Source organism: Oncorhynchus keta, chromosome 13 (genome assembly GCF_023373465.1).
Source record: "Oncorhynchus keta strain PuntledgeMale-10-30-2019 chromosome 13, Oket_V2, whole genome shotgun sequence".
NCBI classification, from domain to species: Eukaryota; Metazoa; Chordata; class Actinopteri; order Salmoniformes; family Salmonidae; genus Oncorhynchus; species Oncorhynchus keta.
This window is the reverse complement of record NC_068433.1, coordinates 21463211-21481849: the sequence shown is the minus strand read 5'-3', so window position 1 is coordinate 21481849 and position 18639 is coordinate 21463211. Positions and strand designations below refer to the sequence as shown.

At 41.4% G+C, this 18639-nt stretch overlaps 1 protein-coding gene across 6 annotated transcripts in view; it reads right to left on the bottom strand.

Moving 5' to 3' along the window:
- Positions 1-18639, bottom strand: part of LOC118392026 (uncharacterized) — a 56307-nt gene that overhangs the window by 29537 nt on the left and 8131 nt on the right. The window contains exons 1-6 of one of the 6 annotated variants that reach the window (XM_052459716.1): positions 15099-15110; positions 10119-10481; positions 9631-9981; positions 9301-9432; positions 9057-9091; positions 8301-8715 (exon numbers count right to left, since the gene is read on the bottom strand). The exons of 1 other annotated variant lie outside the window; for it this stretch is intronic. In XM_052459716.1, the coding sequence (XP_052315676.1) occupies positions 8578-8715; positions 9057-9091; positions 9301-9432; positions 9631-9981; positions 10119-10481; positions 15099-15102 (1023 nt within the window). In that variant the 5' untranslated portion in view covers positions 15103-15110 and the 3' untranslated portion in view covers positions 8301-8577. Of the gene's footprint in view, positions 1-8300; positions 8716-9056; positions 9092-9300; positions 9433-9630; positions 9982-10118; positions 10482-10640; positions 10730-13268; positions 13552-13666; positions 13717-13824; positions 13954-14061; positions 14413-14621; positions 14964-15098; positions 15182-18639 lie in introns of those variants that run through there. 4 more of the 6 variants (XM_035783641.2, XM_035783647.2, XM_052459713.1 and 1 more) reach the window with 4 other exon arrangements.

The following is an 18639-nucleotide window of genomic DNA, read 5'->3' as shown; positions in this document are numbered from 1 at the left end:
ACAATCAATACAAGAAACACTCCCTGACGTTATTCTGTAACGACATGCGCTGAGAGCCGGGAAGCAAGTGCAAGGAGTGAGTGTTTTAATAAAAAAACGCAACATAACACGAACAACACAGAGCGACTGGGGAAAGAACCAAAGGCAATGACATATATAGGGAAGGTAATAAGGGAAGTGATGTGAGTCAGATGACGCGCAGTTGCGAGTAACGATGGTGCCAGGTGTACACCATAACGAGCAGCCTGGTGACCTAGAGGGAGCACACGTGACATATAATGACAAACACTACTTGTCACTAGTTTATAGATTGTCAAAGGACACATACAGGTGTCTGTAAGCATGGCCGGGTGTGGCTTGATATCATTGGTTAATTTACAGATATAAATAGAACATTTAAAAAAGATCAAAATAACAAGAATCGCTTCAGATCAAAGTCTACGTTGACACCGAATAGAGCAATGGTCTTTAAATATAAGACCCCCCACCAAAAAAAAAAAAAAGTATGAGTACCTAACAGAGATACAATGCTCTGAGATTCATACTTTAAATTCGCGCATGGTTTTTACCCACATCATTTTCACCACAAGGACAAGTTAGAAGATAAACTGCCTTAGTGGAGAATGTGATTGGGGTATCTTTCCCTGTTTGGGGGTGTTTGAAAGATCTACATTTTTAAGTGCCATTGCATTGAGCGCAGCCATTACACTTGTAGTTTCCATCCTGTAGAGGCGCAAATAGACGTTGCACAAAATACCCCTGCACAACATTTATTTGCCACCTACTAGATGGAAGTCTATGCCCCAGTATGTGTTTCAGCCATTTCCAGGGTAGCACTGTGTCTACCATGGAGAAGCACTCCATACTCACAGATCCCCTTAGAGGTACCAATTCTGCCAGCACAGGCTGAGATATAATGGGATACATGGTACCATCTAGAACACACTGGATAGAGGACAAAGTTGGAGATGGAAATATTTGCTCATGGTGTAAATCATTCTGAGGTAAAGGGCTCATGTTTGGCAAAATGATGTAGACATAAATCAATACATTTGAAATGTGCGTAAAAGTTACAGTAAAGCCATGTCAATAAGTTGAGTCAAGGTACAGGACAATGTCATTATCTTACTGTAAATACCTACTGAAACAGAGGAGAAATGGACTAGGAAGTCTAGATATGCACATACAGTAAGTACTTAGTGAGATGCAGAATCCCCATACAGATGAATAGTGGGGTCATCTTGCAGTCCCTCCTGAGTGGTTACTCTCGCCTTCCCTGAACCAAATGGACTGGTGCAGTACTGTCATCAGTAGACTTCTTGCCTGACAGTTACGGAGAAACGAACCTTTTTTCTCTGATTTGTGGGAGATACAACAAATAAAACCCTTCCTGGTAGGTGTGTGAACTGACACTGCACTTCTTACAAAGAGAGCATTTAATGTAAATCATATACAGTTGAAGTCGGAAGTTTACATACACTCCACAAATGTCTTGTTAACAAGCTCTAGTTTTGGCAAGTCGGTTAGGACATCTACTTTTTCCAACAATTGTTTACAGACATATTATTTCACTTATAAGTCACTGTATCACAATTCTAGTGGGTCAGAAGTTTACATACACTAAGTTGACTGTGCCTTAAAACAGCTTGGAAAATTCCAGAAAATGATGGTATGGCTTTAGAAGATTCTGATCGGGTAATTGACATCATTTGAGTCAATTGGACATATACCTGTGGATGTGTTTCAAGGCCTACATTCAAACTAGGTGCCTCTTTGCTTGACATGGGAAAATCAAAATAAATCAGTCAAGACCTCAGAAAAAAATGTGTAGACCTCCACAAGTCTGGTTCATCCTTGGGAGAAATTTCCAAACACCTGAAAGTACCACATTCATCTGTACAAACAATAGTACGCAAGTGTAAACACCATGGGACAACGCAGCCGTCATACAGCTCAGGAAGGCTCAGCTCAGCTCTGTCTCCTAGAGATGAACGTACTTTGGTGTGAAATGTGCAAATCAATCCCAGAACAACAGCAAAGGACCTTGTGAAGATGCTGGAGAAAAGAGGTACAAAAGTATCTATATCCACAGTAAAACGAGTCCTATATCGACATAACCTGAAAGGCTGCTCAGCAATGAAGAAGCCACTACTCCAAAACCGCCATAAAAAAAGCCAGACTACAGTTTGCAACTGCACATGGGGACAAAGATTGTACTTTTTGGAGAAATGTCCTCTGGTCTGATGAAACAAAAGTAGAACAGTTTGGCCATAATGACCATCATTATGTTTGGAGGACAAAGGGGGAGGCTTGCAAGCCGAAGAACACCATCCCAACCGTGAAGCACGGGGGTGGCAGCATCATGTTGTGGAGGTGCTTTGTTGCAGGAGGGACTGGTGCACTTCACAAAATAGATGGCAACACGAGGGGGAAAAAAGCAACATCTCAAGACATCAGTCAGGAAGTTAAAGCTTGGTTGCAAATGGGTCTTCCAAGTCAACAATGACCCCAAGCATACTTTCAAAGTTGTGGCAAAATGGCTTAAGGACAGCCAAGTCAAGGTACTGGAGTGGCTATCACAAAGCCCTGACCTCAATCCTATAGAACATTTGTGGGCAGAACTGAAAAAGCATGTGCGAGCAAGAAGGCATACAAACCTGACTCAGTTACACCAGCTCCTTCAGGAGGAATGGGCCAAAATTCACCCAATGTATTGTGGGAAGCTTGTGGAAGGCTACCTGAAACGTTTGACCCAAGTTAAACAATTTAAAGGCAATGCTACCAAATACTAATTGAGTGTATGTAAACTTCTGACCCACTGGGAATGTGATGAAAGAACTAAAAGCTGGAATAAATCATTCTCTCTGCTATTATTCTGACATTTCACATATTTTTTTCAATTTAAAGTTTTATGAAGTTTTCTTGTTTTTCAAATCAACCAACAACACATTGCACATTCACAGATGTGACAGGCTATAAAATAAATAAAATTAAAAAAAGAATAATAAAAATAATAAATAATAGTTATTTATATATATATATATATATATATATATATATATATATATATGTATATATATATACACATATACATACACACATACATACACACATACATACACATACACACACATATCCTACATACAGTGGAGCAAAAAGGTATTTAGTCAGCCACCAATTGTGCAAGTTCTCCCACTTAAAAAGATTAAAGAGGCCTGTAATTTTTATCATATTTACACTTCAACTACGACAGACAATATGATTTAAAAAATCCAGAAAATCACATTTACTACACATCCCGAGTGTAGTCCAAAATCAGTTTGACTTAGGCTGCTTTAAGTTGACTCCAGGAGGTGCTGTCTGGGGATTGTTTATGTACTTATTCACAGCATTCCAGCTCCCTCTCGAGATCTAGCCTGTGTGCTTTCATTGCTTTTTTCTTAGAGGAAGCATATGCAACTATATGACCTCTTAGTGTGGCTTTAGCAGCGTCCACATTGTGGCCGGAGAAACAGGAGAATCTTTGTTGTCTTGTGTGTAGTTGTCTATCCATGTAGTTACAAATGTATGGAACGCTTCGTTTGATAACTAGGAGGTGTTGAATTTCCGGCTCTTTGACCTCGGGATGTTTGTGCAGAGGTCAAAGCGGAGGTGGACAAAGGCGTGATCTGAACGTGCTATGCGTCCGATTGTACACGTGGCTGAATTGATTAAACTCTTTTGGATAAAAATGTAATCTATACGGGAGTAGGTGTTATGGACATTAGAGTAATATGTATAGTCCATAGATGAGCTATTAGTCTTTCTCCAGATATCTATCAGTCCCATCTCTTTAGTAAGAGAGTTCAACATCTTTGCAGATCTCGGATTTGTGGAGGGTACTTGAGATGATTTGTCTAGGGTTGGGTTAAGGGTACAATCAGCCACCACGCCAAAGGAAACACAATACTCATTGAACAGGGTTATCATTTTTGACATGAAAGCAGGAGTATCTGTGTTAAGGGCGTATAAATTTAAGATAGTAATTAGTTGACCATGAAGTGACACAGTTATCAAAATAAATCTCCCCTCCAGATCAGATATGTTTTTGGCATTTATGAATGGAACATTCTTATAGATAAGTATGGCTGTACCTCTACTGTTTGATTTGAAAGATGAGAAATACACCTCTCCCACCCAAGCTCTGCGGAGTTTGGCAAGTTCGGCATCACAGAGGTGTGTCTCTTGTAATTTTTTAGATCACATAGTATCCTTTTCCGTTTTATTGCATGCCCTACACCATGGCAGTTCCATGTCAATAGATTTAAGGTGCTAGTCATCGTCATCGAACAGTAATCGCACTTTAGTGCAAGTCATCTCTGGGTAAAAGTGGATAATAGTTACAGCTGCGTTCACATAAAATTAAAATAAATGGTGTACATAAAATATTGTACACCATTTGTCTTTCAAAAAAACTTTTTGCCTCTTCTGGAGTGTCGCAGGGCTTGTTGGTGAAGAATCCTGAGCTCGTTTGGGTATTTGAATCCAGATGGGTTACTCCAACCGCTGTCGTTCTGTGACAACACAGAGGCGGATGCAAGATGCAAGCAACGATGGTTTAATGAATACAGTTTACAACAGCAACAGGACAGACAGACTGTACTCAGACGGAATCCGACCCAGGGACTAGGGCGCATCTTCCAATGATAGCGTGCTGAGAAATCCAGGGGAGTGTGTCCGGATGGGTAGGAAGGAGCACAGCAGATAATCCACACAAGGGCGGCGAGAGAAGAGCACAGACACACGACACAACCTCAGGGAAGTAACAACGATCTGACAACAAGAAACACTGGTTACAGAACATATAAAGGGAAGATAAGTGGTTCCAGCTGGCGCAGACAATCAGGCCGAGATTGGGAACCACGCCCACACAAACACGAGAGAGAGAGAGAGAGAGAAAGAGAAAGAGAGAGGGAGGCAGTGGATTCATGAACCGTGACATATACATATGAGATGAACAATGTAGGGTATGTAAACATTATATTAGGTAGCATTGTTTAACCAGTTCATCCTATGGGGGCGCTGTGTCATTATTGGATAAAAAGACGTGCCCGTTTTAAGTGCAATATTTTGTCACAAAAAGATGCTTGACTATGCATATAATTGATAGCTTTGGAAAGAAAACACTCTGACGTTTCCAGAACTGCAAAGATATTATCTGTGAGTGCCCTAGAACAGAAGCTTCAGGCAAAACCAAGATGAAACTGCAACCAGGAAATGAGCAGGATTTCTGAGGCTCTGTTTTTCATTATCTCCTTATATGGCTGTGAATGCGACAGGAATGAGCCTGCCCTATCTATCGTTTCCCCAAGGTGTCTGCGGCATTTTGACGTATTTGACGTATTTGTAGGCATATAATGATAGGAAGATTGACCATAGGAGACTACATTTGCCAAGTGTCCGCACGGTGTCCTGCGTGGAAATTGGTGCGCAAAACTCAGCTGCTGGTATTTTTCCATGGGATTCTGAGATGAAAGCAGGCTTCCACGAACGGCATATCAATGAAGAGATATGTGAAAAACACCTTGAGGATTGATTCTAAACAACGTTTGCCATGTTTCGGTCGATATTATGGAGTTAATTTGGAAAAAAGTTCGACGTTTTGGTGACTGAATTTTCGGTTCGTTTTCGGTAGCCAAATGTGATGTACAAAACGGAGCGATTTGTCCTACACAAAGAATCTTTCAGGAAAAACTGGACATCTGCTATGTAACTGAGAATCTCCTCATTGAAAACATTCGAAGTTCTTCAAAGGTAAATTATTTTATTTGATTGCTTTTCTGGTTTTTGTGAAAATGTTGCGTGCTAAATGCTACGCTAAATGCTAAGCTAGCTATCAATACTCTTACACAAATGCTTGATTTTCTATGGTTCAAAAGCATATTTTGAAAATCTGAGATGTGTGGTGTCAGGAAAATAACCTCACACTCAACGTCAACAAAACTAAGGAGATGATTGTGGACTTCAGGAAACAGCAGAGGGAACACCCCCCTATCCACATCGATGGAACAGTAGTGGAGATGGTAGCAAGTTTTAAGTTCCTCGGCATACACATCACAGACAAACTGAATTGGTCCACTCACACTGATAGCGTCGTGAAGCGTCTGTAGCTCAGTTGGTAGAGCATGGCGCTTGTAACGCCAGGGTAGTGGGTTCGATCCCCGGGACCACCCATACGTAGAATGTATGCACACATGACTGTAAGTCGCTTTGGATAAAAGCTTCTGCTAAATTGCAAATATTATTATTATTATATTATAATATTAAGAAGGCGCAGCAGCGCCTCTTCAACCTCAGGAGGCTGAAGAAATTCGGCTTGTCACCAAAAGCACTCACAAACTTCTACAGATGCACAATCGAGAGCATCCTGGCGGGCTGTATCACCGCCTGGTACGGCAACTGCTCCGCCCTCAACCGTGAGGCTCTTCAGAGGGTAGTGAGGTCTGCACAACGCATCACCGGGGGCAAACTACCTGCCCTCCAGGACACCTACACCACCCGATGTTACAGGAAGGCCATAAAGATCATCAAGGACATCAACCACTGGAGCCACTGCCTGTTCACCCCGCTATCATCCAGAAGGCGAGGTCAGTACAGGTGCATCAAAGCTGGGACCGAGAGACTGAAAAACAGCTTCTATCTCAAGGCCATCAGACTGTTAAACAGCCACCACTAACATTGAGTGGCTGCTGCCAACACACTGACCCAACTCTAGCCACTTTAATAATGGGAATTGATGGGAAATGATGTAAAATATATCACTAGCCACTTTAACTTCTTGATCCTACCCATCCCGGATCCGGGATCGTGAATACACCCTCAGGCTCATTACCATAACGCAACGTTAACGATTTCTAAAAATCGCAAAATAAATGAAATAAATATGCCTGTCCTCAAGCTTATCCTTTTCTTAACAATCCTGTCATCTCAGATTTTCAAAATATGCTTTAGAACCAGAGAAAAACAATAATTTGTGTAAGAGTGGTGATAGCTAGCTTAGCATTTAGCGTTAGCATTTAGCACGCAACATTCACAAAAACCAGCAAAGGGATCAAATAAAATAATTTACCTTTGAAGAACTTCAGATGTTTCAATGAGGAGACTCTCAGTTACATAGCAGATGTCCAGTTTTTCCTGAAAGATGCTTGTGTAGGACACAACGTTCCGTTTTGTTACTATGCATTTGGCTACCGAAACTAACCGAAAATTCAGTCACCTAAACGTCAAACTTTTTCCGAATTAACTCCATAATATCGACTGAAACATGGAAAACGTTGTTTGAATCAATCCTCAAGGTGTTTTGTCATATATCTCTTCATTGAAATGCCAGTCCTAGAAGCGTGCATTCTTCTCTGATTCGGATGGAAAAATACTGGGACCTGACTTTTGCGCACCAATTTCCACGCAGACACCATGCGGGACACTTGGTAATTGTAGGCTCTTATGGCCAATCTTCCAATGATATGCCTACAAATACGTCACAATGCTGCAGACACCTGGGGGAAACGATAGGAAGTGTCCGTTCATTCCTGTCGCATTCACAGCCATATAAGGAGATCATGGAAAACGTGCCTTCAGAAATCCTGTTGATTTCCTGGTCACTCAAACATCTTGGTTTTGCCTGTAGATATTGTTCTATGGCACTCACAGTGAAAATCTTTGCAGTTCTGGAAACGTCAGAGTGTCTTCTTTCCAAAACTATCAATTCCAAGCATAGTCGAGCATCTTTTCGTGACAAAATATTGCGCTAAAAACGGGCACGTCTTTTTATCCAAAAATGAAATACTGCCCCTATAGGTCTAACAGGTTGAGTTCTGTACGTTGGGATCTCAACTCAGAAAGGATGTCTTCGACAGAGTGCAAGGTTGGCATTCGTTGGGCCTCGGGGGGGGGAACAGGTCCTCTTGCTCCTGGCTAATGGCGCTATCTTTTTCATAAAGGTGTGATCCTAACTGACCTAAGAAAGGACATTTTTACTGGGATTATATGTCAGGAATTGTAAAAAAAAACTGAGTATAAATGTACTTGACTAAGGTGTATGTAAAATTCCGACTTCAACTGTACATGTATATCTATGCGGTATGTGGAGTCAGAGAGATTCTCACGGTCTGCGAGAACCAGGTTTTACATCAAATTTGTACATCAACAAGACAAAACATAACTAAAAAGCGGTTAAATAAAAAGGCACTGCTATTCCTTTTAATCACATTGTATATGTGGTCGCAGAGATTTACTGTAGACAGAGAATAGAGATGTACAGAACGTAAAAATGTATGGTTTATTATGTTAAAAACACATAGTAATAGAGCGAAAATGGGATTCTCTATCATATGATTTCTTACAATAACAAGCTGTAAAAAGTGAAGCTATTTAAGACGTCACATGATCTTTATATACATCTAGCATACAGACCATGTTAAAACAACAGTTTATTTGTTACATTGAAAATTCCATAGTAATTTTTGGTACTAAAAGCAGTTTTATTATGCTACAAATAGTCAAACTTATTTTTGTAGTCTGTGACACTGGTGATATATTTCACTGCTGCTGAAGGTATCTGACATCAGAGTACACTGCATCCTCTCTGCTGGTCTTCTCTCTCACTGTTCTAGAGGAGGACTTCTTCTTGGGGGTGAAACTGACAGCTGCATAGTTCAACACGTCACTTTCTTGATTCTGAGGGGGTGGAGCCATGAGAAAATACATTATGATGACAGCATGAACTACTATATAATGTTTCTATTCTCCTCTACAACACTCTACAAAAGACATGACTGTTCAGACTGTACACCCACTACAATGACCTGACAGTCAGTGGAACAGAGACAGAAGTTCCAAAATCAACAACGATCACAAAGATTAGAAGGCTTCATCTAGTACAGTGACGTATTACGTCCAAAAAAGCTTAATAACATAAAATGCACAAATAAGCTGACTTCTAGCTGTAAGGAAAGTTAAATGGCAGTTTCTTGTAAAAACTAAAAACATACTATATTTATAAATGTTGACACATTTACCTGATTGCCCTGGGACGTTGGGACATCAGTCCTCCCTTCATAGAGATTGAAATAGAGGAAGGCCAGCTATTATTTTTTATGACAATCCCATCTCTTTTTAACCTCATGCAGTTAATTAACAATGCTTATATGATGGACATTGAACTGATATTTACAGAATGTACATTGCATAGAGATGCATGAAACATTAGATACATCAGTTGTATCATTAGATATATTGTATACATTAGATATAAAGTAATACCTCTGCTGTCTCTGTTCTGAGTCTTGCACAGCGCCCAGACCAGTAGAAGGGTCACTATCCCCAGAACGATGTTGGAGACGACCAAGGCCAGAACAGTAGGACTCAGATCAAATGGAGAGTCATGTTCTGGAACTGTGGAAACGGTATCAGAGAACTCATATTGTATTCATGAACACTTAGGAAGATCATCAAACAGTAAAATATGGAATCAAAAGCTAATGGTGATATTGTATAGCTTGTTGAGACAATATAATGAGGTAATTTGGAGGTAGGCTGTTTGCATGAAGATACAGTATTGTTGGGGATATTTACGGATTAAATGGGATTTACCTTGAATGTCCAGCTTGGTCCCGTTTCCAAACAGAATCTCCCCACATGAGGCCACAGCACAGTAGTAAGTCCCAGCATCAGAGAGGCTGAGGTTCCTCTTGGGGAGGTTGTGGACACAGCTCTGTGTAGGAGACCCAGCCTCAGGGCTCTTCTCACACTGATCACTCCTGTCTCCATGGGTGTAAATGATTCCTGGAAGGGATTCTCCTGAGCCATGTCTGAACCAATAGACCCTGTGGTCTCCTACATAGGTCTCAGTGTGAATTGTACAGTTCAGAGTCACAGAGTCTCCTGGCTGGACTGACTCAGACCCAGGCTGCTGGAGCACAGATATGTTTCTGGACCCTGAACCTGACAAGAAGATCAATAAACCCATTGCATCTCTAGAATATTACTGTCGACTATGTTCAAACTCAACATTTTCTAAAAAAAAATCTAATCTGATTAGGATATTAACTCATATTTTCACCATATATCTGTAAGTTTACCTTTTACTAAGAGAATGGCTCCTTCTCCCAACTCCACCTTGTTGCCATAAGCGCTTCCACAGTAGTATGTGCCTGAATCAGAGAGCTGCATGTCTGAGATCTTTAGGTGGTTCTTTTCTTGGCCGTTTTCCACTGAGAAGCGAGGGTTATCCTTAAACTCATGGTAAAAGGTTGCGTTCCTGTCAAACTTATAGACAGTTGAGCAGAGTTGAAGCTTATCTCCAAAGGGTTGCTTGTACCAGGAGAAATGCATGGCTATGTGGCCTTTATAGAAGCAGTGCACAATCACTGTGTCTCCAACGTTGGCTGATATGTAAGCACTGTCCTGAAGTATGGATGAGGATTCAGTACCAGCTACCACATCTATTATAGAACATGAACAATGCAGTATATTTGCTGTTACTTACCCCAAATACAACTTAGAATATTCAAAGTGTCTGTAAAGTATTACATGTGATATCTCAAGCATCCAAATCAAGGGCGAACATGTCAAAAGCAGAGAAATATAAAAGTTGGACTTACCCATCTCTACAAGAAGTGGAAATATCAGACAAAGTGTCATCCTCTTTGAAGTTGTCATCCTCCTCACAACTTGTCTTGAGTGGAAAAAGTCCACCTATGTAGACAACACTTCAACAATGGAGTTACAGGTGATTGGTCGAACTGGACGCATCATTTTTGTTGACGCCTTATTCAGGAAGGACAATCTTCTTCACATTGTACAGAGTCACAGGCTGGACTGAATCAGACATACAAAGAGTGTATTATATTCTTATCATTATAGATTTAGTAAAAATGCTGTATTAATCATTCAAATTTGCCCTCATTCTTAATCACTACATCTACTGTTGTCTACGTCAAGAGACCCATAGTTGTGAATTTGTTGGGAGCATTCATAGAATGACACTGTCATCCACTACGACTTCTATCACCACACAGTCACTTCACCTCACTAAAAAACATCAATATCAATGGAAAAAAGTCTCTAATTCAGAATGTACACTAATTTGGATTGGATGGGTTGAATCCATTCCCATGATGTTGTTATTGAGGAGAGAGATTCCTCTAGGCCTATAGGTGATGAAAATACTTCACTAAACTGGGTTTTTTTGACTACAGATCTAGAACTACAGATCTAGTTGAAATAACCGAAAAAGTAGTCTTTTGTTTTGTCTTTTTTCACAGATTTCAGTCGACTATGTATAGAACAGCTGCCTCATCAAAAGAGTTGGTTTACTGTTGTTAAAATGGTCAACTTGAAGAGCAAGTAGTATAGTATACAGTATGAGAGAGCTAAGAGTTCTGAGACATCCGGCTGAAAACCACAGAAAGAAAGAAACAGAGAAAGAGAGAGAGAGAGAGAGAGAGAGGGACAGAGAGAGAAAGAGAAAGAGAGAGCAAGAGAGAGAGAGAGAAAAAGAAAGAAGAGAGGGGGAGACAGAGGAGAATCAGAGAGAGATTGGAGGGAGAAGTAGAGAGAGAGAGATCAGAGAGAGAGAGGAGAGAAAGAGAAGAGCAGAGAAAAAGAGAGGGAGCAGAGGGTCCTGTGTACAAAGCCAACAGGCCCTAACAAAGCTCAGATACATCCTCATCTCGTGTTCATCACAAACCACAGAGTAACTGTAAATATGTTGCTGTGTGTTTGAGGGTGTGTTAGTGGCATGAGAACGGTTTAACACTACAAATTAAAGCTGTAATTTGTCACTTTATTTGGCGACCTGACCAAATTCACATAGACATGTGAGTTATAGGTCTGTCATTTTCATTGCAAGCAAGTCTATGAAGCGGTAGTTCTGTTCTAAGTGCGCTATTTCTATGCTTCCCATTCTTAACGCAACAATGTGTAACTTTCGTGCGACCCAACCAAATTCACATCGAAATTTGAGTTATAGATCTTTCTTTACTGACATTTTCAACCTGTCCCTGGACAAGTCTGTAATACCTACATGTTTCAAGCAGAACACCATAGTCCCTATGCCCAATAACTCCATGTTAACCTGCCTAAATGACTACTAACCCGTAGCACTCACGTCTGTGGCCATGAAGTGCTTTGAAAGGCTGGTCATGGCTCACATCAACACCATCTTCCCAGAAATCCTAGAACCACTCGAATTTGCATACCGCCCCAAATGATCCACAGATGACACAATCTCTATTCCACTCAGCATTGCCCTTTCCCACCTGGACAAAATGAATACCTATGTGAGAATGCTGTTCATTGACTACAGCTCAGCGTTCAACACCATATTGCCCTCAAATCTCATCACTAAGCTAAGGACTCTGGGACTAAACACCTCCCTCTGCAACTGGATCCTGGACTTCCTGATGGGCCGCCCCCAGGTGGCAAGGGTAGAAAACAACACATCTGCCCCGCTGATCCTAAACATGGGGGCCACTCAGGGGTGCGTGCTTAGTCCCCTCCTGTACTCCCTGTTTACCCATGACTGCTTGGCCAACCATGACTCCAACACCATCATTAAGTTTGCCAATGACACAACAGTGGTAGGCCTGATCACCGACAATGTTGAGATAACCTATAGGGAGGAGGTCATAGACCAGGAAGTGTGGTGCCAGGACAACAACCTCTCCCTCAACGTGATCAAGACAAAGGAGATGATGGTGGACTACAGGTAAAGGAGGGCCAAGCATGCCCCCATTCTCATCGACAGGGCAGTAGTGGAGCAGGTTGAGAGCTTCAAGTTCCTTGTTGGTGAAGGGCTTGTGAGTAAGCATTTCACTGTTGTATTTGGCGCATGTGACAAATAAAAATATATTTGATTTGATTAGTTCTCAATTAACGCAAGTCTAAGAAATGGTAGACCTGTTCTATGGTCTATATTTCTAAGCTTCCCGTTCTTAAGTCTAGTTTTTGCGTATTTTTCTTTTGTTTTGTACACCAGCTTTAAACAGCTGAAAATACAATATTTGCGGTTATTGAAAAGATATTTGAAATGAGTTTAGATGGTACAATGATTCTCTAGACATGCATTGATGGCTTTGTCACATAAACTGAAAGTAGGTGAACTATTAGAATTTTAGCAACCAGGAAATGGCATAGTGATTTCTGCATATTGCACCTTTAAAGATCCTGAGTTTGGCCTTAATAAATACATTCAACTTCCTTTGTCTTGACTGCTGTTAAATGCTTTATTCATCTTATCACAAGCAAGTCCATTTAAAATGAGTTTGGCAGAGAAGCAATGCACTTAATTCAAGTAGCTACAGTAATTATATGTTACAGTAATTCAGATAATAATGTTAATAAAGGGAGAGTTGATAAAAAGAGAATTCATTGGACTGTTTCATGCATCCAGTTCTACTGTCTGATCCCAGCATACACCACTGTCTCCATGTGACCTCTCTGTCTTCTAGACCTGTTCTTCTTGTTGCTCAGATTCAGAGCTACGTAATGGAGACTGTCTCCGTCTGGGTCCTGTGAGAAACAATTACAAAGGGGGAGGGGGAAATAATTCCATATGTTATTATTCAATATAAACATCTTCATACATATTTTTATGGTCATTCAAATTGTAAGGAATTCTACTTACCCCTGCATCTGTAGAAGAGACTACTGGACATGGTGTCAGAGAGACGGATCCTGAAAAGAAACACCTCAAAGATCAAGATGCAACTCCTTCTTCCCATGCAGATACATCTGTAGACGGTAATGTTAAAGAAGAGCAACTTCTAAAAGGTTGTCACTTACCTCTGCACTGCAGACACTTTCTCTGGTTCATCTTGTACATGATGCAAGCAAGGACAATGATCAGGATTAACGAGAAAGCCAATCCTACACCCAGGCAGTACACCAAGAGAAGAAGATCTGCCCTATTGCCTGTGAACATTCAAATATTGATAAAGGACACTCAGAATAGCAAGTAAATTAATATTCTACACTGTAGATTAGTAAAATATATCAAAAGTTGCAAGCAGTATCACCTACCTTGAATGTCCAGCTTGGTCCCGTTCCCAAACAGTATCTCCCCACATGAGGCCACAGCACAGTAGTAAGTCCCAGCATCAGAGAGGCTGAGGTTCCTCTTGGGGAGGTTGTAGACACAGCTCTGTGTAGGAGTCCCAGCCTCAGGGCTCTTCTCACACTGATCAGTCCTGTCTCCATGGGTGTAAATGATTCCTGGATGGGATTCTCCTGAGCCATGTCTGAACCAATAGACACTGTGTTCTCCTGCACAGGTCTCAGTGTGTACTGTACAGTTCAGAGCCACAGAGTCTCCTAGCTGGACTGACTCAGACACAGGCTGCTGGAGCACAGTCATGTGTCTTGACCCTGAACCTGACAAGAGGATTTATAAGTCAGTAAATCAGTTCCCAATGTTGTGTCCCAAGTTAACATTGTTGAAATCATACACAGTTATATCTGATTATGCAAATACAGCATAATTAAGCCATTGTATCCAAAATGTAATGTGGAAAAATCCCTTAACATTATAAGTTCAGAAAATGAGTTACTATTTCCTTTGTTTGTAAATACAGATGTTGTACCTTTCACAGTGAGAATGACTCCTGCTCCAAACTCCACCTGGTTGGCATACGAGTTCCCACAGTAATATGTGGCTGAATCAGAGAGCTGCATGTCTGAGATCTTTAGGTGATTCATTCCTTCACCGCTTTGCAATGAGAAGCGAGTGTTACCCTTAAATTCATGGTAAAATGTTGCATTCTTGTTATACTTGTAAAAGACTGATAAGAGTTGAGGATTGTCACCCAATGTTTGCTTGTACCACATAAAGTACAGTGCCAGGTTGCCTTTATAGAAGCAGTGCAAAGTCACAGTCTCTCCAACATTGGCTGTAACAAGATGAATTTCCGAGGATTGTGCAGCAGCTAGAATACACACAGAGACATGATCCATTACTTACACAAGTCCTTAATATACCCCAAAAATACCTATATGAATTGCATCAATTAAGTACCTGAGTCTACATCCCTTAAGCAGAGAAATATCAAAGTTGGACTTACCCATCTCTACAAGAAGTGCCAGTATCAGACACAGTGCTATCATCTTTGACGATGTCCTCTTCACAACCTGTGTGTTGAGTGGAAAAAGTCCACCTACTGTATGTAGACAACACTTCAACTATGGGGTTATTGGTGATTGGTCGAACTGGACGCGTCATTTTTGTTAACACCTTATTCAGCCAACCATGGTCTTCGTAACTGAAAATCACTCATATAATCCATGCAAAGTGAACCAATGCTTACTGTGTAGGATATTGTGTAGAGGGTGGGTAAAGCATATACACTTTGTGGTGTCTAGATGATAATTATATATATTTTTTCAACTTTGTATAGTTTGCTATTTAGGCTCCAGCTGAATCAAAGATGTCCAATACCGAGGCAGTGTTTAAAGAGAATATATGAATATCCTTAATTTAATTGGGTGAAAAGTATAATGTTATCTGGTAAGTATGCAGTACATTTTCAAGCATACATTACACATACATATACCTGTATCCTCTTGTTATTAAACTCAGTTGTGTGCCTTAGATCGATTTAGCCCCTCCCCATGCAACAGTTACAGGCAGTACTCCTGATGACCTATAGGGATAGAACATATCCTGACATGTAGGGTGAACAGGGGTGGATGAGCATTACTGTGAGGCTATGTCAAGGAAACACCTACAGAATGAAAGTCAGTCTCATCTCTGTCATTCAGGTACTAACTCAAGTGTAGGCTACTAGTTGAGTGTTTAGTAGGGGTGTACCTAATGGATAGGCCTCTTCACTGTAGCCTAGTATACATTAACAAAAACAATTAACTCAGTCAACAAATGATTGTAGTTTTAATTAATTTAACCTATGACCTTGTAAGTGACAAGATATAGGCTACATGACATACAGTATATAAGTGGACTATGTTGCTTATTGTCATGGTTGTGAACAACAATGAAAGAATGAGAGAAAACAGTGACACCACATAGACATCCTGCTGAAAACCACATAGAGGCACAGAGTGTGTAAAAGGCCAGCAGGCCTGTCCAAAGCGTAGAGACGGCCTTGTTTTGTGTTCACAGCAGACCGCAGTGTGTAGGTACCTGTGAACATCTCGCTGTGTGGGTGTATGCATGGGTGGGTTTAGCATTTATCAGTAGGTTGGGTCTGCAGAAGCCCTCTGCACACATTCATACAGACATACTGTATGTACAGACCAGAGGAGAAGGGACAAGTCTATTTTAGTCAGTATCAGTTGTTTAAATGGATATTTATAAATGCTATAAGAAGCAGCATATACAGGGAATTTCAGAAGAGCAATTTAACCAACTGACATCCAACTTTTTAAACGAGGTCACAGGCCATTAATTAAAGAAAATGCAATATGAAACAACTCAGCAATCTCAACAAATACACATTTTCAATACATAGTGATGATATTTCCGACTTTTACTGCAAAAGTCCATCGACATTGTCTTAGATTGATGTATTTCCTGGTGGTGTAGATGATGATGAAGATGGTCAGACAGCAGAGGAGAACTCCAGTTCTTATGATGGAGAGAAGGACCAGGATTCTCATCTGTGGATCATCAGAGTGACCACACTCAACATCCAGCTTGATCCCATTCCCAAACAGAGCTCCCCACGAGGCCACAGCACAGAAGTATGTCCCAGCATCAGAGAGCCTTACCCATCTCTACAAGAAATGCCAGTATCAGACACAGTGCCATCATCTTTGAAGATGTCCTCTTCACAACCTGTGTATCGAGTGGAAAAAGTCCACCCATGTAGACAACACTTCTACTATGGGGTTATTGGTGATTGGTCGAACTGGACACGTCATTTTTGTGAACACCTTATTCAGGTGTGTAGAGGGTGCATGTAGAGGGTGCATGTAGAGGGTGCATGTAGAGGGTGCGTGTTTTGTGCTCACAGCAGACCGCAGTGTATTATAGATGTATTCTCATAACTCAGGACCCATAGTTGAAGAAACCCTGCACAGTTTAGGGTTTGAAAAATGGTTTGTATTCTTTACATACTTTGCACATATAAATGAGCAGAGAGACTGAGAGAGGAGAAAAGATCTGAAATGAGATAGATTAAAAATGAGTAGAGAGACTTTGAGATATAAAGAGCAGAGAGAGAGAGAGAGAGCACATAAGGGACATTTCACCCCCCAGTGTCAGTCTATGAGAGACACAGTGATGTTCACCTCAGCAGGTCTCACTTTACACTGAGCTGCTCCTTCCTGTCACTCACACCACAGGAAGTCATGTGTACCTTCACTGGCCCCTCCTCTACTTCAGACCTCAATCATATTCTCCTTATAAGGGGCTTCTCGGAATAGGGGGCTGTGACCAGTGCAAAGCCAAGACAGGAAATACTATGGGGGGAATAACATCATGATAAAGGCAATTTTGGTTTAACTCTTTATTTGTCTTTAGAAGTGATCAGTATAATGCAATTGTCTACTGTTGGGTTCTTTGCCCCTCATGGTCACCCAATATAAAAATGGCCAAATCACTGACATACACACAACAGAGATCTAAGTTAAGAGAGGCCAAAAGAGGCAACTACTCCTCTGCCGCCATTAAACAGTTGTTACTTCACTGGGTCTCAACCCCGCCCTGTGCAACTGGGTCCTGGACTTCCTGACGGGCCGCTCCCAGGTGGTGAAGGTAGAAAACAACATTTCCACTTTGCTGATCCTTAAAACTGGTCCCCACAAATGTATGTGCTCAGCCCCCTCCTGTACTCCATGTTCATCCAAGACTGTGTGGCCATGCACGCCTCCATCTCAATCATGAAGTTTGCAGATGACAATAACAGTAGTGGGCTTAATTACCAACAACAACGAGATATCCTATAGGGAGGAGGTGGGGGCACTCGGAGTGTGGTGTCAGGAAAACAACCTCTCACTCAACATCAACAAAACAAAGGAGATTATCGTGGACTTCAGGAAACAGCAGAGGGAGCACCCCCCTATCCACATTGACGGGACAGCAGTGGAGAAGGTGGAAAGTTCCTCTGCATACACATCACGGACAAACTGAAATGGTCCACACACACAGACAGTGTGGTGAAGAATGCGCAACAGCGCCTCTTCAACCTCAGGAAGCTGAATAAATTTGGCTTGTCACCTAAAACCCTCACAAACTTTTACAGATGCACAACTGAGAACATCCTGTCGGGCTGTATCACCGCCTGGTACGGCAACTGCACCCCAACAACCGCAGGGCTGTCCAAAGGGTGGTGCAGTCTGCACATCGCATCACCGGGAGCAAATTACCCGCCCTCCAGGACACCTACAGCACCCGATGTCACAGGAAGGCCCAAAAGATCATCAAGGACAACAACCACCAGTGCCACTGCCTGTTTACCCCGTTACCATCCAGAGGCCGAGGTCAGTCCAGGTGCATCAAAGCTGGGACCGAGATACTGAAAAACAGCTTCTATCAGACTGTTAAACAGCCATCACTAACACAGAGAGGCTGCTGCCTACATACAGACTTGAAATCATTGACCTCGTTAATAAATGGATCACTAGTCACTTGCATTACTCATCTCA